We start from the raw sequence: 23,356 nt of genomic DNA, 5'->3' as shown, positions 1-23,356 counted from the left end.
AAAATAAAAGACAAAAAATACAGGAACATTGCCACTGTCATGTAAATTAGTCATCCCCGCCACATAATTCTAGTGGCCCTGGAAATACACTGACAAATATCACTTAGAAGTACACTCTCCATTTTAGTGGTCCTCGTTTACTAGCGTGGATTCATCGCATGACTCAACATTATGTTCCTGTAAACTGAATTTCAGCATATAATTTATATCATCTCTTGTTCTCATTTATTGGCTTAGTGGAAGAGGGAGGTAAAACTGTGCTCATATGAACAACATTTCACTATAAGTAAAATCATTTTCCAGAGTGCGGTAAGGTCTGTGTAGGCAGGCAAAGCCCATGGTACTCATAACTACGTTAAAAGGATTGGCACACAGGCAGATGCCAATGAAAACAATACAATCTTTTGAATGGGAATTACTACTGAAAATGACTCTTTGCAGTCTTCTAGTTCATGATGTGGTGTTCATTATATCATTAGAGATAACAACCAACTTTATGCAAGACCTTCCTAATGCTTAAACAGCCCCCCTAAACTCCCCCAGACACACTTCGACTTTGATGGGTCTCTCTGTTGAGGTGCAGCATGACTCTGGGGCGCAGCTGCATGGCCAATATCTGTCACACCAGGACCACATAGTAATATGCTGCAGTGATACTTCCAATAGTCCTTTGTTCTGATTTGCTGTTGGGGAGCTGTGAGCTTTACTCTTGTGAATTACATTTCAGTGTATGGTGTCTGTTGTCCATGGTTCTCTTTTAACTGTGGGGTAGAAGAAGGGTGATGATGATTCATATAAGTGTGAATTCAGTGGATGCTCTTAGCGTTCACCGCCAAATGGGGAAGGTGGCCATGCAACTAATGTGAATGTTGTGTTTGATATGTACCAGTGTGTGCTCACATCTTCATCATGAGATAGAAACATTCCAAAGTGGATTGTGTCTGATATTTTTCTTCTCCCCTCAGGAGCCTCAGCCTGTGACCTGGAGAAGGAAAGAGGTAAATGACATATTAGTGAATTTTAATATTTATGAGCTAAATATGAAATCTGTGGAGATGGGTCAAGTGTAAGCACATACGTTTTGATATGCTTTCACACTGAAGGAAGGAGTACTTTTTAGAGGTGTTAGAAACTCATTTAGTTTGCTTTTGTGTAAATAAGTGGCATTTCATAAGAATCATGCAAGATTATGCATAATTAAATGATATACAAATCTGCTAATTTGCGCTAAATGTTAGCGCAAAATTAGTAGCAGCATCAAGTTTTTTATGTGAGGGCATCTTGTGTGCTAACAAAATAGTGCCAAAAAAGCACCATGAACAACACCCATTGTGTTCTGTTGTTCCTGTGTTTTCACTGTATATTTTAAACAGGATTCGCATGACACCTTAAATGTAGTGGCATCAAAAAACAAAGTGATGGATGGAATGCTTAAATTACTCTCAGGCACTGGCGATCGCTCAGGGCCTCATCCCAATCCATAATTTCCCCCCACCATGCACCTCAGTTTGGACCCAATCATATGGAGATCATTTTTTACCCTCATCCAATCAGGACAGGCCAGCTGGAACTGTGAGGCTAGGACCTCCCTCAACCGGAAAACAAACGGCCCAGGACCGGTTTTGCCATTATTATGGGCTCGACAGCCAGGTATAGCTTGATTCCAGTAGCACAGAGAGCACTGGACCCATGTCTGGGTATACCAGTCACACTTAGGGCATCAAAAGCAAAGCTTTGGATGAAAAGCTTGAATTCATCTAAGCCACTGGCGATCTCACCGGGCCGCATCCCAATCTTTCATTTCACGCCCGCCATGTCACTCTCATTTTGTACTCAGCCATTTGCAAACCAGTCTTGACTCTGCTTCAAAGAGTCCAGACCGAACTGCCAGGCCAGTTCCTCCCGAGAGTGGATCTCAAGCAACCCAGGACCAGTTTCACCCTTATTATGGGCTCATCAACCATGAACACCTTGATTTCGGTGACACAGTGAGCACAGAACCTCGTCGGGGCATACCTGTCACACTTAGGTCATCATATAACAAAGTGACTTATGGAATGCTTGAATTAATGTAACAAAAAAGGGGGGTTACGAGGGTGGGATCAAATGTTGACCCTTAGGCTCAATTTACCATTCCGAGGAAGTAGAATGGAAGGTCCAACCTGAGTCAGAGCCCAGAATACAATGCCTAGCAAAAAGGGGGACTCAGTTGTTCCTAAGAAAAGAGTGCTACGGTCAAGGGAGGAAAAGGTAGAAAAGAGGGTAGTGCTCAGTGGAGGACAACCCTGGGCATCCCATTAGTTGGAATGAATGGCCTCACACACTCTTGCAAGTGTCATGCTTCATCATCGGCCGTTGCTCCTCGTTGGACAGGCGGTGCAATGTCCAACGGGCTCACCTCTAGGAGGGGCTCTTTACCGGAGATCTTTTTTCCAACAGCCTGTGGGTGAAGTGCAAGTGAGGGGCCAGGTAAGACGTGAATAGTGCAGGTGGGTGTGTTAAAATATAGCAAGGGATACCGGAGAGCAATTTATTCTGGTGGTTCCCATGCTATAAGTAAAACCAGTGGGTAGCCTATGATCGCCAGAAATTAGGTTCTGTATCACGATCTAGGTCTACAGGGCGTTCTGTGAGGTCAACATGTTTCTCGCTTCTGCAATTCTGCTGCGATTCTTCCGGACCTAATTGAATTAATAATACATCTATCACATGGAAAGACCTCTAAGAGTGTCAATCTCTAAACATCATTGTTAGTTAATGTTGTACTACCTGGTTGATACTGCTCTTGCCTACAGGTCAAAGAGTACAGATGTCAACAGTACCCGGTAGGTGTGACTTCAAGGGAGAGAGCCAATAGGGGTTTAATGGTTCTCAGAGCCTTGGTCCAAGCTCTTGTGCCTACCCATCACTACCGGGATCCGGGATCCGGTAGTGATGGGTAGGCACAAGAGCTTGGACCAAGGCTCTGAGAACCATTAAACCCCTATTGGCTCTCTCCCTTGAAGTCACACCTACCGGGTACTGTTGACATCTGTACTCTTTGACCTGTAGGCAAGAGCAGTATCAACCAGGTAGTACAACATTAACTAACAATGATGTTTAGAGATTGACACTCTTAGAGGTCTTTCCATGTGATAGATGTATTATTAATTCAATTAGGTCCTGAAGAATCGCAGTAGAATTGCAGAAGCGAGAAACATGTTGACCTCACAGAACGCCCTGTCGACCTAGATCGTGATACAGAACCTAATTTCTGGCGATCATAGGCTACCCACTGGTTTTACTTATAGCATGGGAACCACCAGAATAAATTGCTCTCCGGTATCCCTTGCTATATTTTAACACACCCACCTGCACTATTCACGTCTTACCTGGCCCCTCACTTGCACTTCACCCACAGGCTGTTGGAAAAAAGATCTCCGGTAAAGAGCCCCTCCTAGAGGTGAGCCCGTTGGACATTGCACCGCCTGTCCAACGAGGAGCAACGGCCGATGATGAAGCATGACACTTGCAAGAGTGTGTGAGGCCATTCATTCCAACTAATGGGATGCCCAGGGTTGTCCTCCACTGAGCACTACCCTCTTTTCTACCTTTTCCTCCCTTGACCGTAGCACTCTTTTCTTAGGAACAACTGAGTCCCCCTTTTTGCTAGGCATGCTTGAATTAATGCCATTCAGTGGCGATTATTCTCATTGTTATACCTAGCACGTAGCACAGTGCGAACACGTGTAGCGGATCATAGCGTAGTGCAGCGGTCATTTTTTGCTTGTTCGCGGTCCTCAACGTCATGTTCGCGACTGCGAGCAAGCAAAATGACATCCCGGCGAGACTCTCAACGCAGGGAGGTCAGGTTTCTCATTGCGAGTGGTCGTGCATGCTAGCGATGAGAAACTACCATTTCGCGTTGAGAAAGCTGCCGCTCGAGTAAAAATCTACTCGAGCGGCAGAAAACTACAGCTCGCACTGTGCAAGATGCCGTTTTCAATGATTGCACAGTGCCGGATGCTTGTTCGCACTGTGCAATCATTGAAAATTGCATCTTGCACAGTGCGAAAATGCTACTACGCAGCTCGCGTAGTGCTACGTGAAGTTCGCGTAGTGCGAAGTGCACTTCGCGTAGCTTCACATAGCTTCGCGTAGCACTACTTCGCGAACTACGCCCACCCCTATTGCTAAGCCTTATATAAACATCCTTATTTTTATAATACTACTGTGTTGTGTTCATTTGTAGTGTATTCACTTTATTACTGTATGTGGTCATAAATGCTTAACGCACTGCCTCGGAGATAAGCCTGTCTGCTTTGCCAAGCTACCAAGGGGGTGAGCAGGGGTTATCTGAGTGTGTGATCCCCTTGCCCTGACTAGAGGAGGTGGGTCCCTATTTGTCAGAAGTGTGTACCTCTGCCAACTAGAGACAGCCGATTCTAACATTGGTGGGTCAGCGGTGAGGATTTGAACTTTGCATTTATGACCCATGTGCAGTGATTAGTGTGCGCTACATAGTGAAAGCAGACCATAGCGCAGCCACAATCTATTTTGGTTGGATATTCTATTTTTGTTCTCCGCTTTCCTGGAGCTTATTTTTTTAACACTGCCAGTTTTGACCATGAGTGATGCCGGAGTCACTACCCCTGTTGTTGTAGAGGAGTTTGATAGGAAGAAGATAAAGAAACACAACAGAAAGCAGCTGGATCACTTTTGCGAGCAGTTGAAAGTTCCTACAACAGGCCTCAAAAATAATGGAGAATTTCTCACAGCATTGGAGGCCTGGTTAGAGGCCAGAGATCCCTCTGTTCCGGTGGTGGTACCGCCAGGGGAAGGGGAAGAGGAGGTGCCAGTGAATAGGTCCGAGTCCTCTCCCGGCAGCAGTGTTTCCTCTAAAGGTCTTTCTCCTGAAGAAATAGAAGACAGGGCGAAGGAGCGAGCATGCCAGATAGAAATGGCAAAATTTAAGACAGAAGGGCAGTTGGAGTTAGAAAATTCAAGAGGCAGGAGAGAAGCGGATATGGAGATCAAAAGGTTGGAGTTTGAAAGAGAAAAGTTAGCTTTTGAACGTGAGAAAATAGTGAGGGAGATGGAGCTTAAAACGAAGAGTTTAGAGTTGGCTCCCTCTGGTGGCAGCATCTCATCTGTGCCTGCAGAAAGTAGGTTTTATTTTCCCAAAGATGTAAGCAAAGATTTTCAGAAGAATGAAGATATTGGCCAATGGTTTAAAGCGTATGAGTTAGCATTGTGGGCCCACCGGGTCCCTGAGAAGTATTGGGGAGCGCTTGGGGTCGCTTTGTGAATGAGGGGAGAGATACCCTGTTGGATATTCCTGTTGAGGATAGGATGTCTTATACTCATATGAAAGATGCTTTAATGGTAAGGTATGGCCTAACCCCAGAAAAGTACAGACAAGCCTTTAGAGAATGTAAGAAATTGCCTGGTACTACGTGGGTTAAATATGTCATTTTTTTGCAGAGCCATGGATGGTTGGGTGAAGGGTAGCAAAGTGGAAAGTTATGATGCTCTTTATGATTTGTTTGCTTGGGAGCACTTGTCTAATAACTGTTTTCCAGAGCTACACCAGCACCTTATTGATAGCAAGATATCTAGCCCTAGAAAACTTGCTGAGGAGGCGGACCGCTGGGTCAGTACCAGGGTCCACGAGGGTCCAGTGGGAGACTCAGCCAAAGGTGGGCAGGGTCCCCAGCAGAAGAGTGGGGGAGACAAGGGTAAACAGAGGGAGTTTCAGAAAGGGCCCCAAAGTAATCCCCAAGGGAACCAAGGGAAGGGTTCCCAGCCTCCCCCAGTGAAGAAGCCAGAGGCCCCGGCAGGTAAACCTGTTCATAGGGGCCCAATGACCTGCTACGCTTGTAAGCAGGTGGGACCCCGTTTGTATGATCCCCAGTGTCCCATGAAGAACTCAAATGCACCACCACGTGCACCCCCCGTCAGTTGGCAAGTGTAGCCCTGGGAGGGGAGGAGATGGTTGCCCCTGGTGGGAGGGGCACAGCAGAGATGTCCCTGGTCTCTTTAGGAGACATGGAAATGGTCCCTCCACCCCCTCTGCCTAGTAACACTAATAAATATAGGCAGTGGGTGACCATTAATGGCCATAGGGTGGAAGCTCTCAGAGACACCGGAGCAAGTGTGACAGCTGTCAAGTGTCACTTGGTGTCCAGAGAGTAGGCGGTCCCTCATGCATTCTACCCTGTTATAGCTGCTGACAACTCCCAGAAAGAGTGTGAGGTAGCTCAGGTTCCCTTTGAATGGGGTGGGTCTCGGGTACACTTCAGGTTGCTGTGAGGCCCGCCATGCCTGTTGACTGTCTCCTGGGCAATGATTTGGAGGACTCCCCTTGGGCTAAGGTGGAGCGAGAGACACATGTGAAAATGTTGGGTGTGCCAGAGTGGGTATGTGCAACCACTCGATCGATGACAGCAAGTAAGGGTGTTGATGGGGTCCCGGAGCCTGAAAGTATGGCCCAGGACCCAGCTGTGACGAGAAGAGGAAGGGGGCGCGGGAAACCGCCCCCCATAGTTCCCGTGGTCCAGGAGGAGGCAGACCTTGAGGGGGATGCCCTGGAACCCACAGGGGAACAAGTTGCTGAACTGGGAGACCTGCCCGAGCTGACCCACTGGCAGCAGGATGGTGGTCCCTCCATGGAAGCATTTTATGCTGAACAAAAAGTGTGCCCTTCTCTTGTGGGTATGAGGCAGCAGGCCTCAGCCCAGACAACAGGCGATCAGTCAGGGTCACATTTGGTCTACTGGGAGAACGATCTCCTGTATAGCGAGCCTAAGGCTGCTGATCCTGGATCAGCCCGTGTGCTGGTATTACCCCAGCGCTTCAGAGCCTTCCTACCGGGTTTGGTTCATGACGTTCCGTTAGCTGGACATCTGGGGCAGGACAAGACCTATGACAGGCTTGTCACCCATTTTTATTGGCCTCAGATGAGAAGGGATACAGATATCCATTGCAAAACCTGTCACATTTGCCAGGCAAGTGGGAAAAGCGGGCGGAAGCAGAAGGCTCCCCTCCAACCTTTTCCCGTCGTCAGTACCCCCTTTGACCGGGTGGGGATTGACATTGTTGGGCCCCTGGACCCCAAGACAGCCATGGGCAACAGGTTCATCCTGGTCTTGGTGGGCCATGCCACACGGTACCCGGAAGCCATCCCTCTCAGAACAGTGACGGCCCCCGTGGTGGGACGGGCACTGATGGGTGTTTTCTCCCGCATGGGGTTCCCCAGAGAGGTGGTGTCAGACCGGGGAACCAACTTCATTTCCAATTATATGAAGTCTCTGTGGAAGGAGTGTGGGGTAACCTACAAGTTCACCACTCCTTACCACCCTCAATGTAATGGGTTGGTTTAAAGATTCAACCGAACCCTTAAAGGCATGATTATGGGTCTTGAAGAACCAATGAGGCGTAAATGGGACGTCCTCTTGCCATGCCTGCTGTTTGCTTACCGTGAGGTGCCACAGAAGTCTCTAGGGTTCAGCCCCTTTGAGCTTTTGTATGGACACCCGGTAAGAGGACCTTTGAGTCTGGTCAAAGAAGGCTGGGAGCAATCTCCCAGGAAACCTCCCCAGGATGTATACAGTTACATGCTGGCCTTTAGGAACCAGACTCGGCGCTTCAGAGATCTTGCTCAGGCAAATCTGGAGGCCAGCCAGGAAGAGATGAAGCGGTGGTACGACCGGAATGCCACTCTGGTGGAGCTTCAGCCTGGTCAGAAAGTTTGGGTCATGTCCCCTGTGGAACCTTGTGTGCTCAAGGACAGGTGGACTGGACCGTTTGAGGTTGTGGAGAAAAAGAGCGATGTCACCTACATGATGGACTTGAAGTCTCCCAGGAACCCCTTGCGGGTCCTGCATGTCAACCGTTTAAAGCTCCACTTAGAAAGGTCCGAAGTGGGCATGCTCCTAGCTACAGATGCTGGAATTGAGGAGGAGAGTAAGCCTCTTCCTGACCTCCTGTATGCAAAAGAGCAAGATGGGTCAGTGGATGGTGTTGTCTTCTCTGACACACTGACCCCTGAGCAGCAGCAAGATTGCCGCCAACTGTTGGGACAATTCCCTGATCTGTTCTCCTTGATTCCTGGTGTCACTCAGTGGTGTGTCCATGATGTGGACACCGGGGACAGCACTCCTGTGAAGCACAAGGTCTACAGAGTGACTGACAAGGTCAGAGCATACATCAAGGAGGAGGTCTCCAAAATGTTTGCCTTAGGGGTGGTTGAGTCCTCTAGCAGTCCTTGGGCCAGCCCAGTGGTCTTGGTCCCGAAGGCTGCAGCGCCTGGTGCTTCACCAGAACTTTGGTTCTGTGTGGATTACCGAGGACTCAATTCAGTCACCAAGACTGACGCGCACCCCATCCCCAGAGCTGATGAGCTCATAGATCGGTTAGGGGCTGCCCGGTACCTTAGTACGTTTGATCTAACGTCTGGGTACTGGCAGATAGCCTTGACCGATGGGGCAAAAAAGAGGTCAGTATTCTCCACACCAGATTGGCACTACCAGTTCCAGGTTATGCCCTTTGGGATGAAGAATGCCCCTGCCACTTTCCAGAGGTTGGTCAACCTGGTATTGGCTGGACTGGAGGATTTCAGTGCCGCCTACCTGGACGACATAGCAGTGTTCAGCGCCAGCTGGGAGGAACACTTGTGCCACCTCCAGGAAGTGTTGTTGGCCCTGCACAGAGCAGGCCTCACAATCAAAGCCAGTAGGTGCCAGATTGGGCAGGGTTCAGTAGTGTACTTGGGGCACCAAGTAGGGAGCGGCAAGGTGGCACCCTGCAACCCAAGATTGATACCATCCTGGCTTGGGCACCACCCAAAACCCAGACTCAGGTGAGAGCCTTCTTAGGTCTCACGGGTTACTACAGGAGGTTTGTCAAGTATTATGGCAACATTGTGCACCCCTTGACTTCGCTGACTTCCAGGAAGCAGCCACGACTTGTGATCTGGACTGACGCCTGTCAGACGGCCTTTGACACCCTGAAAACTGCAATGTGCACAGCACCCATACTCCAGGCACCCAACTTTTCTAAAGAATTTGTTGTCCAGACGGACGCTTCAGAGCATGGCGTGGGGGCTGATCTAGCTCAGGTGAATGAAGAGGGCCGAGACTTACCTGTAGCCTTCATCAGTAGGAGGTTACCTCCCAGGGAACAGAGGTGGAGTGCGATAGAGCGAGAAGCATTTGCTGTGGTCTGGGCGCTGAAGAAGCTGAGACCCTACCTGTTTGGGACTCACTTCCGGGTTCAGACAGACCACAGACCCCTCAGATGGTTGATGCAGATGAGGGGTGAGAATCCAAAGCTGTTTAGGTGGTCCATTTCTCTACAGGGGATGGACTTCACGGTGGAACACCGCCCTGGTACAGATCACGCCAATGCTGAATGTCTGTCCAGATTTTTCCGCCTTAGTGATGAGGACTCCCTAGGTTAAGGGTAGTTCTCCCCAAATTTCAGCTGGAGGGGACACGTGTTAGACCTGGCATCATTGGCATGACTCTCTCCTCCATTTTTTCTGTTTGCCTCCTCTGTTTACGATGTTTTTGCTGGAATATTGCTTTGGGCACTGTGCCACTGCTGATCAGTGCCACAGTGCAAGTGCTCCCTATGTGAAATTGATATTGATTGGATTCTATGTTTGGCTTATTTGGTTTACTGTCAGTCCCTAGTAGAGTGCACCAGGAGTGCCAGGGCTTGTAAATACAACTGCTGCTAGTGGGCTTGCAGCACGTGTTGTGCCACCCACAGAAGCAGCCTGGTAAAATATGTCTAATGGTCTGCCATTGCTAGACCTACGTGCAGTCTGATACTGTCACGCGGGCTGCGCAAGTACACCTAATTGCGAGTCCCTAAACCTTCCCTTAACTTCATGTTAGTCACCTCTATGGTAGGCCCAAGGGCAGGGTGCATTGTAAGCATAAGGTAGGACAAGCCCTGATGTGTGTGGCCTGTCCTAATAGTGAATTACAGCCAGCTTCGTTTTTTCACTATTGTAAGGTTACCTGCTCTCCATAAGTTAGAATGGGCTGCCAGGATTATTAAACGGTATAATCCTAGCGGGCTCAGGGAGCATGGTACAATATCGAGTTTGGTACCCCTGAACTCAGAGTTTAATAACGCATCCGTTTGGGTGGATGGTTTTTAGACTCTGTGTTTGAAAATAGCACTTTTAGAAAGTGGTTATTTTCTTGTCTGACTGTCTACTGGTCTCTGCTGGTTTGGTGTGTGTGTGACAGGAGCTGGGTGGCTCCAGGGGTCTGAATGAGTCAGTGTGGGGTGAGTGAGGCATTTGCATTGAGAGTAGGGGAAGAGTAGCTCCGGATAGCCTGCCCTGCCTGACACAATGCTGGCTCCACCTCCTGCCAGGTGACTGATGGCTCTGTGCCAGCCAGGGACAATCCTGGCTCCACCTCCTGCCGGGCGACTGATGGCCTTGCTCCTGCCAGTGACAATGCTGGCTCCACCTCCTGCTGGGCGGCTGAAGACCCTGCCCTGCACAGTGAATAGGCCAGGTGCCTCGGCCTGGCAACACCCACAACAAACCCAGGATGGGGGGGAATTCCCCTGCATGGACAAAGGGATCAAAGCAGAAAAGGGGTATAAGAGAAGGACTCCTGAACCAAAGATTTAGATCAATTCTGACAAGGAAACCTGAACCAAGGACAAGAAGTCTGCTGATCCAAGGACTTGCCTACCCCTTCTGCCAGTGTGCTGTTTGCTGGGGGGAATCCTGCAGTCACTTCTTTATTTTTGCCAAGGAACCAGGAGAGAGGAACTGAGTGTGTACTCTCAAGCTTTGCCAAGGAAATCTCCAAGGGCTGGAAGAGTGCCAGCCTCCTATTGAAGTCACAGGGCTAAAGGACTTCACCATTTGCTGAAAGTGCTTGTTGCTGGAACATGAAAGTCCAGCACCTCTGAAGAATCCAGCAATCCCGACGCTGACGGACGCCGCCGAATCCTGCTCGACATCGTGAGTGCAGCTCCAGTGTCCCGCACCTTCGACGCTGGCCGCCTGGCCCGATCGATGCTATTAGTGAAGCCGCTACCGATACCTCGACACCGATCCCCCCTCGACGCCGCGAGCGCTGCTCACTCTTGCAACATCAACATCAACATCGACATCGACGCCGACGCCGTATCCTGCTTCGCCTCGTGAGCGCTGCTCCTGCCTGACATCTGCCGACGCTGCTGCAGATTGCCCCGACTCCGAGGCACGATCGACGCCGAAGACTCGACGCCGGGACATCTCGACGCCGTAGATTAACGTTTCTTCGTTTTCCAAGGTACTGTGTTGTGGGGGCTGTTTCGACTCCGGGCTCGACGTAGTGCTCCTCGCGGTTGACGCCGAACCTTTGGATTAACTTTGCCTCGACGTCGTGTGACTCCTGTGGGGGTTACATTGTTGCCAAGAACTGCGATTTAAAGAAGAAGAGTTGCTTTTGTTACTAAAGACTTTGTGCTAAGAAGAAACTATCATTTTTCCTTCCAAGAGTATTTATTAAGATTGTGGTATATTTTTGTCGTTATTTGGTCTTGTGCTAAGCCTTATATAAACATCCTTATTTTTATAATACTACTGTGTCGTGTCCATTTGTAGTGTATTCACTTTATTACTGTATGTGGTCATAAATGCTTAACGCACTGCCTCCGAGATAAGCCTGTCTGCTTTGCCAAGCTACCAAGGAGGTGAGCAGGGGTTATCTGAGTGTGTGATCCCCTTGCCCTGACTAGAGGAGGTGGGTCCCTATTTGTCAGAAGTGTATACCTCTGCCAACTAGAGACAGCCAATTCTAACACTCATCTATGCCCAAATCCATCATTTTTTACTCACCGTGCCACCTGAGGCAAGACCCAAACGTGCAAATCAGTCTTGACCCTGCTCCAATCAGAACAGTCCAATTCCAACTACCAGGGCAGGACCTCCCTTAACTGGGACGAAAGCAACCGAGGACTGGTTCTGCCTTCATTATGGGCTTGTCAGTCAGGTATACCTTGATTCCGGTGGCACAGTGAGTACTGGGATCCGCATTTAGGCATGCCAGTCACACTTAGGTTATCGAAAAACAAAATGATGGATGGAATGCCTGAATCAATCGCAGCCACTGGTGATCGCTCTGGACAGCATCCCAATCCATTGTTTTTCGCTCACCATGCCTCCTCAGTTTAGACCCAGCCATTTTCAAATTAGTTTTGACCCTGCTCCAATCAGAACAGTCCAATCAGAATTGCCAGGTCTGCACTTGCCACAGGAAGGCATTCCATGGGTGGAGTGTGGGTGCCTGCGTTGGCACAGTAAATTAGCAGGGATGCATCTTATCTAAGTAGATATGTTGCATTGCTGTCCTCTCCCTGTCACACAACACTGTGCAGTAAGGTGTCTTGCTGTGTTGTGCTGTGTGACTTGTTAGCAAATCTGGCACTAAATACATACAGGCTAGGGATATAAAAAGAAACCTAGGTATTATAATCATACAGGCTAGGGATATAAAAAGAAACCTAGGTATTATAATCATACAGGCTAGGGATATAAAAAGAAGCCTAGGTATAATAATCATACAGGCTAGGGATATAAAAAGAAAGCTAGGTATTATACTCATACAGGCTATGGATATAAAAAGAAACCTAGATATTATAATTGTTCCTAGTGGATCACTGAAAGAATATCGACTACCACAATATCGAGTACCCAAAATATCGAGGTGAAAATATCTACTACAAAAATATCGAGTTTGTATGTACAAACAGGTAAGTACAAAAATATCGACTACAAAATATCGTTTACAAAAATATCGTTGTAAAAAATATCGACTTTACTAAAAACAATGTTTAATTACATTAATATAAAAAATTAATTACTAAAATATAATTAACAATACTTAAAATAACTTTTAATAATTAAATATTTAATGAAAGTAAAAAAATATATATATTTTTAATCATATTTCTTAAAACATATATATATAGTAACAACATTTAATTAAATAATAGGCAATATTGTATATGTACCCCAAAAACCCAAAACTGACCCTGAACCCTAAAAATACCCCTTTACCCAAAAACTAAAAACTAACCCTGAACCCTAAAAATAACCCTTTACCCAAAAACTGAAAACTGACCCTGAACCCTAAAAATACCCCTTTACCCAAAAACTGAAAACTGACCCTGAACCCTGAAAAAATACCCCTTTACCCAAAAACTGAAAACTGACCCTGAACCCTAAAAATACCCCTTTACCCAAAAACTAAAAACTGACCCTGAACCCTAAAAATACCCCTTTACCCAAAAACTGAAAACTGACCCTGAACCCTAAAAATACCCCTTTACCCAAAAACTGAAAACTGACCCTGAACCCTAAAAATACCCCTTTACCCAAAAACTAAAAACTGACCCTGAACCCTAAAAATACCCCTTTACCCAAAAACTGAAAACTGACCCTGAACCCTAAAAATACCCCTTTACCCAAAAACTAAAAACTGACCCTGAACCCTAAAAATACCCCTTTCATTTAACATAATTAGCAATTAATCAATTAAATAAAATTAATTACCAATTACATTTTAATTAATTAACAAACATTTTTTAATTAACAATTAATTAAATATTACTACCAATTATTAAATTAACATATTTAATTAATTATAATTAAATTACTTCCCACCCTATTCCCCTATAAACCCACAACCCGCTACAGAATTAAATTACACAATAATTAAAAAAATAATTAATTAAAAAAAATAATAAAATAAATTGACACTTTTCACACATATTATAACATAAACACACTATAAATAATTAAATATTATTTAAAAAACTATATTTTTTACTATCTAGATTATATACTTGGATATTTTCACTGTCTATATTATTTACAGTCGATATTACTTCACTTACCTTAAAAACGATATTTTGGCTGTCGATATTCTGTCTAGTCGATATTTTCTCCAAACGATATTTAAAACTCGATATTCTGTCCAGACGATATTTTGGAGTCGATATTATGTCTGTGCACCGTTCCTAGTCCCTCAGGCTACACATATGTAGTTTACAATGTGGGACAGACAACTCCTATAGCTTAAAATTTACATTTGTGTTCCTCAATCAAAGCCCACTTCGCTCTCATAAAGAAAATTCTTGCTGTAGTGCACATGGCCAAATTGATGGAGTGCTGGGCTCGTCATGGGCATGGAAAGAGTTAACTAGCCAGTAGTCAAATCTATTTTTTCAATGTTATCTCCGTGAAAGTCAATGATGGCATCAAGTCATATTCAACTACCATTGTCAGAGCAGTTATGTTTGGAGAGTTCAGAAACTGTAATAAACTTTGAAAAGCAAAAATCTGAATTTGGGCGGTGCTCTTTTGACCTTTAACATGAGTTGTTGATTGACCTCTTACAGCCATCCAAACCCCTAGACATTTGTAGGAAGAAGCCCTCTAGAGTTTCTTTGTTTAAAAACCATGAGCTATTTTCAGTGGAATCTAATACAGCACTTGTGATGTCTGAAAGACCTGTTGTAATCTCTTCTGTAGGTTTTTGGCACACCCAGTATTGCCATTTGCTCAATGCTGGGCCATTCAGATATACTGCCTTCTTATTGGTGCATTTGCTGTACTTGTCCCTCCTTCAGGTGTCTGGTTGACGCCCAGGCGATTTCTCTCATTGTTCTTCCAGGTGAACCATCACTACGGGAGAATGGTTCCTCCTGGTCGGCCATCCCTTCTCAGGTGTGCTGTTCACTTTTATTTCGGCAGCTCGGCATCCGTGTGCATCATTTTGTAGTCCTTTGTTTGGTTAATTTTTTGATGTTCAGCTCTGGCGCGTCATTCCGCAGTCCTTTGTTGGCTCCTACAGGATTCACGGCAGAGCTGGAAACACCCCACAGTACCAGGAACTGATGCTTCGGCCGGCTAGATGCTGCATTGCCACACGCATCTCTCTGACCCAGTCTCAGTCCCAGCCACCCTCTCCATGGGGTCCCTGCGAGGCTCAGATGATGTCTTTGTGGTGGTACCTTTCCACAATAGGAGTCATCACCGGTATTTAGACAGGCCTGCACACACACTTTACTGCAGGCCTTTTTCAAAGGCGGACACGACAATAAACGTGGCGCTGTTACTGATCTCTTAACCGCATCGGTGCGGCGCATATGTTCGCTGTGCGCTAAGCGAAAACGGAAACCTATGGGTTCATGACGTCATGAGCATACGAGAGGTGTACCTCATGACGAGCTGAGCTCCTCATGAGCGTCGAAGGGGTTACTGAGACATGAGTCACATCTGCTCTCATCCCAGTGTGTCCTTTCTTATTTTCTGTAAATGTATTTGTTTTATTTATTTATTCCCATGTTCTGCTGACCACATGTCGTGGGCTGCGTGTCAGTCAGCTCTCTCCCACACACTTACTGTATTCCCCATTTGTGTAAAAAAACTCAAAAAAGGGGATTTGTAAACATAAGGCAACAGAAAGAGAAACATCCCCTCACTCAATTTCCTGCAGTGACGAGATACATTTTACATTCTCGACAGAGGTGCCTTGCAGATAAGTTGCAGAATGTAAGCATCTTTTCAGTACATAATGGATTCCCCTTAAAACGAGAGCATTAAAAAATGCCATTTCTGCAGCTCGATGCCAGGTGGGAATTTTGTGGCTGTCCAACGACAGGCGGTTACCATGGCCCCAGGAGAGCACAAGAAAACACAGCTCAACCTTATTCAAGAAGACCATGTAAGATCACGTTTACAAAAGGAACAGCTCCTCCGGGGAAGCAGTGAACTTTGCCTTTTCTTCCGGTTCAGAGAAGCTTTGCTGATTATTTAGTGAATGAGAAAGCTTCATTTGAAGCATCTTGGGAACACCAGTGCAGAAAGCTTCCGTAGGAGGGGGATGTTAGACACCCCCTTTCCACCAAGCCCTGGGACTGGGAGTCTTAAAGGAGCTCAGATGCTGCCAGAGCCTGGCCAATGGGAGGGAAGGCAACTCAACATGACCTGCATCCTTCAGAATACAACACTAGACACCCTCTACAAACAGAATAGGATATATTTCAAAGGCAGAAAGAACTGGAAAAAAACAGCAATCTGACACATTTGACAGTGTTCAGCAGAGTGATAATATTCAATATATCGCTGACAGTCGCTCACGTTGGTTTTTGTTTTGTTTTGCTGTACTTTACTAAGTTCTCTTAATTTATGTAGTTTCATAATCAAAACTCTGACATGATTAGGGTAACACGTTGCGTCGCATATGCAAAATTGAAAAATATAATCTAGGGCTTATGGGTGTCTCTCACTTTAGGCGCAGAGCATTCTGTGTGTGAATATACAACACCTGTGTAGAGCAAGGCGAATTTACACCAGTTACTGCCGAACTATTTGTAAAAGAAGGCTTTCTCATTAAGAAAGGGTAAGCCACTCTGAATGCTGAATTTCATTCGAAGAAAAGGGTGTGAGCTAATCATGATTTTTTTCTTGCTCTAATACTATTTTACACCGAGATTCAAGAGGTGAATTGCATCCATGTCAGAGCTGCTTCCTCTGAGCTCTCATACTATATATATTTTAGGTTGAGCCTCAACAACGCTTGCGCTGTCTGTAAGACCTGTTGTAATCTCTTCTGTAGGCTTTTGGCACACCCATCATTACCATTCGTCCGTTGATGGGCTATTCAGATGCACTGTGATCTCTGTCTGAAAGATGGCATACTGGCAAATACCCCCTTTCTTTTTGTAGCACTTATGGGGAGCACAGCCCCACTCAAGGCGTCAGTGCATTTATTTAGAGATTCTTTATTCGGGGTAGGGCCCCAGAGCTCAGTATACAATACTTAGAGGCTGACTTTTTCCCCTTGCCACAGCTTCATTGCCTGCAGGCAAACATTATTCTTTCCAACACAAGATCAAATAATCAGGTCCACTGTCATTACTCATGTGTACTTGATCTCTTGTGCACAACACACTTGTGCATGCCAGCAGCAATGCACAGGCTGCAGTTAGTGTCTGCCTCGAGAGGCTTTTCAGTAGCTACTATGCTGAGATTGGGTTCGCAACCTCCCACAGTGCCCCTCTGCACAAGCACGCCAGCACTAGAATCACTTCCCAGGCCTGTCAATAGAGATGCCAGGTTTTAAGCCACAGTTCGATCAGACCATGGTCTTCCCCCCGTTGTCATATAAAGAGCAGAGCTCAGAGTAGAACAATCAATTATGTTAGCATTATTGCACAATCATTTATCAACAGAGTAAATTAATAAAGGTAAAAAAACTGGACCCATTCATCAATTTTGAAGTATTTAGTATATATTAACAGTGTCAATGGAATATTCAAACACTTTCTTTGTGTGCATATAGTAAAAGAAAATTCCATTTTCAATGCCAATAGCTCCAACTCTAACAAATGTGAGACCTACTGCATTTCCAATGCTTGTTGTTTAATGTTAAAGCAAAACAAGCACGAATCTTATTTAGCGTGGCCTATCTTGCAGTTACCTTACTCTTTAATCAGGTTTGTGAGTATATGTTTATTACAGTGTTTAGTAGGGGCGGTGGAATTCCCTACTTGGCCAATCTGGCCCACAGATGGCCTCCGACATTAAGAAATATTGTAAATCCAATGAATGGGGTGTATTAAGATGAATATTGGTGATATAAAATGAAAAGGTAATGTGTATGCGGAGTTACAAGTAAAATGCCTGTTTTACATTTCTGTGGAGCCGTTGTTGTTAGCTGACCTTACTCCATATTTAAGAGGGATGCTATGTTACATTTGAAATTATGTGGCACCACTGTGTCAGGCAAAATGAAGTTAAGGTATGCTGTTTTGATGTTTAATTATGTAATTAAAGGTGATCCTTTCGAGTTGGAAAGTATGGCGTGTCACGTTCATGTATGACATGGCGTTTGCCTTACACTGAAACAAATATTTCCTCTCCAAACTTGATGAATAATAGAATTTCTCACTAACCTGAAATGTATCCTCCCAAAACTCAGATCATGGCACTGAGAAACTAGGAGAGACTCACTATTTAATGCTCCAGCAAATTTAGCATATCATCTCAAAAAAGCATGAGGGAGTTAGTACGATAAGGACTCAACATTGATGTTAGAATTTTTCTTGCTATTTTCTCTCAGCATGACAATATTTACTACATTCATTTTTTTAGTCTGTGTTGTTAAAATTGAGATTTTATGTACTGAGTTACAAGTTTAAAATAAATATTTTTCAATACATGTCTTGTTGCTTAGTAGTGTTGAGTGTGATATTCATCATTGAAGAGGAGGGGTTGGAGTACACTGTGTCCCTGAACTATCAGATATTGTAATGATTTGGCATTCCCCCATCTCAGGGTAGCATAATCAGAAACCTCAATTGGATTTCTTCCATTGGGTATTGTATAATGCTGCTGTGTTTATTAGCTAGCCTGATACCTAGTAGCTGAGGATTTATATTTTTATTGTGACTTTAATTTTAACATTTCTTTTCAGTTCTTGTAAGATTGATAACATTTTAGGGGCCGATTACGATGCAGTCCGTAAAGGCTCTGACCGACGGTCAGAACCTTCAGGGCTGCATTGTAATCAGCCCCTTGGATTACTTTCCGACCGCCTAAACACAACCTAGGTGGTCCGAGAGTAAACCGGCTTGTTGGTCCTCATAATCCTCAAGGGCGGGCCTACCGGCCATTCGGATTACAATCCACAGTTCAGTTTCCGGCATGGTTTCCATGCGGGCCTGTCCAATGTGGAAACCATGTTGGAAAGTGAATTTAGAGGCGCCCAGCAGGGCCCCATTGTACGTGCGGCCTTCGGTGGGGGTCCGAGGAGGCACCTATTGTGCCCCTGTTATGACCTGCACCTTGTGGTGCCTGCCACAGGGTGCAGGGATGAACAACACCTCACTCTTCTCAATGGGAGTTTGTGTTACGGCCGGTTTACACCATTGAGATGAGGGAGTATGTGACGGAACAGTGTTCGGTCGCATTGTAATTAGCCGATCGGGACTGCCAACTGGAAGTCGGTCGCTCCCAGGAGTGGGATGGTGTTGGCCCATGGTCCATTACTGCAGGATTCATACAAAGGTAGGTGGCTGAACAGCATCCATTTATTTTTCTTCATTGAGAAGGATCTGAAATATTGGCTACAAGTTATACCTTATTGCTCGTGATGTGAGTGGACATGAGCATTATCTAAGGCTTTGGCATATATTAGAAACAAATAGAAGATTTAGGCAGAGACAGATATATGATGAAGGGACGGGCCCGTGGTTATGATTTCAAGTAGTAATGTGGGACTTTATTTAAAAATGTATTATATGCATCACATTATAAAGGCATCATATAAGCTGAATGTGCTCAGAGGCGCAACATCTTTACCCAGCTGCTAAGATGGTGCACATGGTTGTAGGTCTTGTAATGTTCCAAATGCAGATTCATCTGTTCTGTTCAATCCTGACTGTCGAATGCTTATTGTGGTGGGACATTTTCAATCTCATCATTTTTAACATCATACCAGTAGTTTTTGTGAATTGCTTTAATTTAGAGAATTTCACCCGACCACAGTTGCCGTATTATTGAACAACTCTTGAAAGTTTGCCATGTACATTTTTTGTAATGGAGTATTAAACCTGCGCATGTAACACATTTGTTTTCCCTATTTCAGACACTCTCCAGAAGGAAAAAGGTATGTGAAATTGCATTGAAACAAAGGTGAGGACAAGACCAAATCAAGTTAAGATAGAGTACAAATTGTCTGTAGATCGTTAGTGCCTGTCTTGCTTAATTTGCTTTCAATGAAGTTGAGAATTATATTTTGCTCTACACGGACTATTAGCTGAACTGTGTTTCCTTTATACAAAACCATAAGTCCCTTACACAGTGAGCAAAGCAAGTCCTACTCTGCACCGCAACACTAAACAACAAGAAAAACACACATGGATTTTACTCAATTTAAGACTCTTCAACTCCATCTTGAAAATATTCATAAATGACCATTTTCAAAATCCTAAATCATTCATTAATTATTTAAGAAGACATATCTAAAGAAATAATTTCCAAATGATAGTATATCTAAAGGAAGAATTTCCAAGGGAAAGCAGTTTGTTTACATTTTTTTGAGGTTTACCATATCTAAACATTTTGTTTGCTACATATCTTTGAAACTTTTTTATAAACTACAATGAATTTATTACTAAACAAGACCCCCTAACTATTATAGTGCAAGGCAGCTAAATGTCATATACATCAAAAAACCATGCCAATAATTGAAGGGCTCTAGAAAAGTATATTAATTGTAAATGTGTTAGGTCAGTTTGAAATACATAAAATATATATGCCTATATTAACGGAAATATCTTATGGATATCACATCTACAGATGTCTTGCAATAAGAATAATTAGAAAATCATCCCAGATATATTATACTACCCTTTCTGAGTTTTCTTAGTCTGTCTAGTTTCCCCAGTAGGCAATGTAAAATAAATTGCACATCCTCAAAGCATTATTAAGTTAGTCTTCCATGTAGATTCTCTGATAGGTGATTTAATTAAAGCTAGAGATAAGTTTATAAATTGAGCATTAATAGATGTATCTTCTGGTAAAGCAAATTAAATAATGCGCCTCACCCTGGTGGCCGCAAAAACCCTCTCCTATTATTTGCAGACGACACCCCTCTGATCTCAAAATCCTCTAGTGGACTACAATGTATGGTAAATAAATTTGAAGACTTTTTTACTCTGAATCGGGGCTTGTAATAAACCATTTTATGACAAAGTTTATGGCCTTTAGCCCTCACAAAACATTTAGGTTTTCAATAATGCTGGAGGGGTTGACCTCTGGATAGGGTATGTGAGTTAGACTCCTTGGGGGTTAGGTTAGCCAGATCTATGTCATGGCTCCCCAGGTTGAGAAGGGCAGACTAAATTTAACTCAGTACTCTGCTGCAATTGTAAGACATCATGGAATATTTCTCCTGCACTTTAGGTGTACAGAGCCAAAGCAGAGGGCATTGCAGTGGCAGAGAATACATTCTTGAGAGCACTGACTGACCTCCCAAATAATACTCCGCTTATACTATTAAGACGAGATATTGGTCTCAATTCAATGACACGAGAGGCCCAATTGAAGCTGTTACTTTATTAGAGAAGGTTGAAACAGTCTGCAGACCAGGACGACATTCGTGGAGCTTTGGAGGACCTAGTAACACTGGACAGTTGGGGTAATCTTACATCCAAAACCTGCTAGTACAAGTCAGTTTAGGGGACTAATGGTCCTCCTCAGCATCAACGACCTATTCATCCAACACTAAACTTGAGGATTCATTTGGGGACCATGTATATTCCATTGAATTCCAGAATGTATCCGAAGGGTCACTTACTTTTCTTTTTTCAATTTTAAACTTGATTTACCTTAAATTCCTCTATGGTACTTTACCATTAATGTCTTTACTAGCAATGGGGAACCATTTGCCTCCAATAAATAAGCACTGTATGTCCGGTTTACCAACAGTCAGAGAAATCACTAGAGCATGTAATTTTCTTCTGTGCTGCTTATACCTGCCCAAGAAAAACATGGATCATCCCTTCGTATAAGCAATTTGGATGCTGCCAATGAGAGGTTGCCAGATGACTCCTCCGTACAGTTCCTTCCTTGTAGATGGTTCATCAGTTGCAGTTCTTATGGGAATTTTGACACTTTCATTTATTACAATTTAAAGGTACACTCCCATCAATTTTTGAAATTTTGTCATGACATGACACAGCACAGTGTTATGAATTTAGGCGCCTATTAGGATGGCGGACAGACCTGAGTCCGACCTCCACCCCCGAGGGGGAGGGACCGTCTGCAGGGCAGCAGCGGTCCCTCCGGTGGAATTAGGATGTGACCGCCACCCTGGCAGTCACATCCCGTATATTTAACATTGCGGCGGGTGCTGCTTTAAGCAGCACCCGCCGCAAAGTTAAATATGCATGTTGTGCATTTGCATGCCCAATGCGGCAGGCACCGCGCGGTGCCTGCCGCTATGTGCATGCTAATGCAGGGGGGTACCATAGGTACCCCCTGTGCACCCCAACTCCCCCTTCAGTCTGTGGGCCCCGTGAAGCAAAGATCCACATGCTTTTCCACGGCGGAAAAACCGCAGCGGAAAAGCATGTTTAAAAATGCATCCTAATATGGCTGGCGGTGTCTAATAGACACCGCCACCATATTAGAGCTTTTCCGCCACGGTCGAAAGGCGACCGCGGCGGAAAAGCGGCGGACGGTCTTCCCGTCCACCGATGACCCCCCCAGCCATCCTAATGTGGCGGGGGGTCTTTTCTAGTACCGCAGCGGTGAATCCGCATCCTATGGGCCGGCGGTGGCTTCCGCCGGCCCAGAGGACGCGGATTCACTGCAATCCTAATCGACCCCTTAGTTTGTCTGTCTCTAGTTTTACATATGTACTGTATATATTTAGTATATATTGATGTACTTTTATGGTTGAAAACATTGAATAAAGTGTTTGATGATGAAATGTTTTACACATCCTGAAAACAAGATTAATTGAGAGTGCTCTATATTTTCTCTGATAGGTGATTTAATTAAAGCAAGAGGTAAGTTTATAAATTGAGCAATAATAAATAGATCATATGTAAAAGCAAATTCTAGTGAGCTATTATTAATTTGTTTTTGTGTACACAGACAAGCTCCGGAAAAAAAAAGGTGAGTGGGATGCTCTTTCTATTAATATTGAGGCATTGGATGCTTTATAATCTCTTCAAGTGGTATTTTACTGTCACTGTACACAGTTGTTAATTTATGCCAGTTCATGCTTGGAAATCGTTTTTGTGGCATCATAATCAGGGAACATAGTGGCTTCTTGCCAAAACTCTCAAATTTTGAAATCCTTCTTATCCTAGATGCTCTGATTCTGGAATATTGTCTAGAGAGAAATTAACAGATGTTGAAACGAGTACTGTAATAAAAGAATGGATTGCGAGAGCTAGAGGAATACAATAAAGATTCTATCTTTTCTTGATTGATTTCATGCTAAGAGTGATAGGGTACCAATGTTACATTACTTTCCTCTCCTGTCTTAACACTATTGAGATGTATTGACCTCACTAGATTTGCTCTATTGTTTATTTTATGCTTTTCATCAGACAATTCTTAAATATCATATCGGTTTAACTAGGCATAACTAATTAGAGTATCATAAAAAGGTCTATAATCATAAACTTTAAAATGTTGTCATATGTACAGTTCTTATGATGTCATGACTCAATTAACTGTTGTTTTTAGCTCGCCACTTTAGAAGTAACCACTTTCCCTTGTTATTAATATAATCCCATTTTGAAAAGTGCAAGAGCATTGTGCAAATCTGCC

General features: G+C 44.5%; 1 protein-coding gene across 1 annotated transcript in view; it reads left to right on the top strand.

Annotated features, from left to right (window-relative positions):
- Nucleotides 1-23,356, top strand: part of LOC144754118 (butyrophilin subfamily 3 member A3-like) — a 602,932-nt gene that overhangs the window by 89,668 nt on the left and 489,908 nt on the right. The window contains exons 4-7 of the mRNA XM_078641685.1: nucleotides 966-998; nucleotides 19,656-19,676; nucleotides 22,564-22,584; nucleotides 22,673-22,693. Of these exons, the coding sequence (XP_078497811.1) occupies nucleotides 966-998; nucleotides 19,656-19,676; nucleotides 22,564-22,584; nucleotides 22,673-22,693 (96 nt within the window). The remainder of the gene's footprint in view (nucleotides 1-965; nucleotides 999-19,655; nucleotides 19,677-22,563; nucleotides 22,585-22,672; nucleotides 22,694-23,356) is intronic.

This window comes from Lissotriton helveticus, chromosome 5_1, assembly GCF_964261635.1.
Source record: "Lissotriton helveticus chromosome 5_1, aLisHel1.1, whole genome shotgun sequence".
Taxonomy (NCBI): Eukaryota; Metazoa; Chordata; class Amphibia; order Caudata; family Salamandridae; genus Lissotriton; species Lissotriton helveticus.
This window is presented reverse-complemented; position numbering and strand designations above follow the sequence as displayed.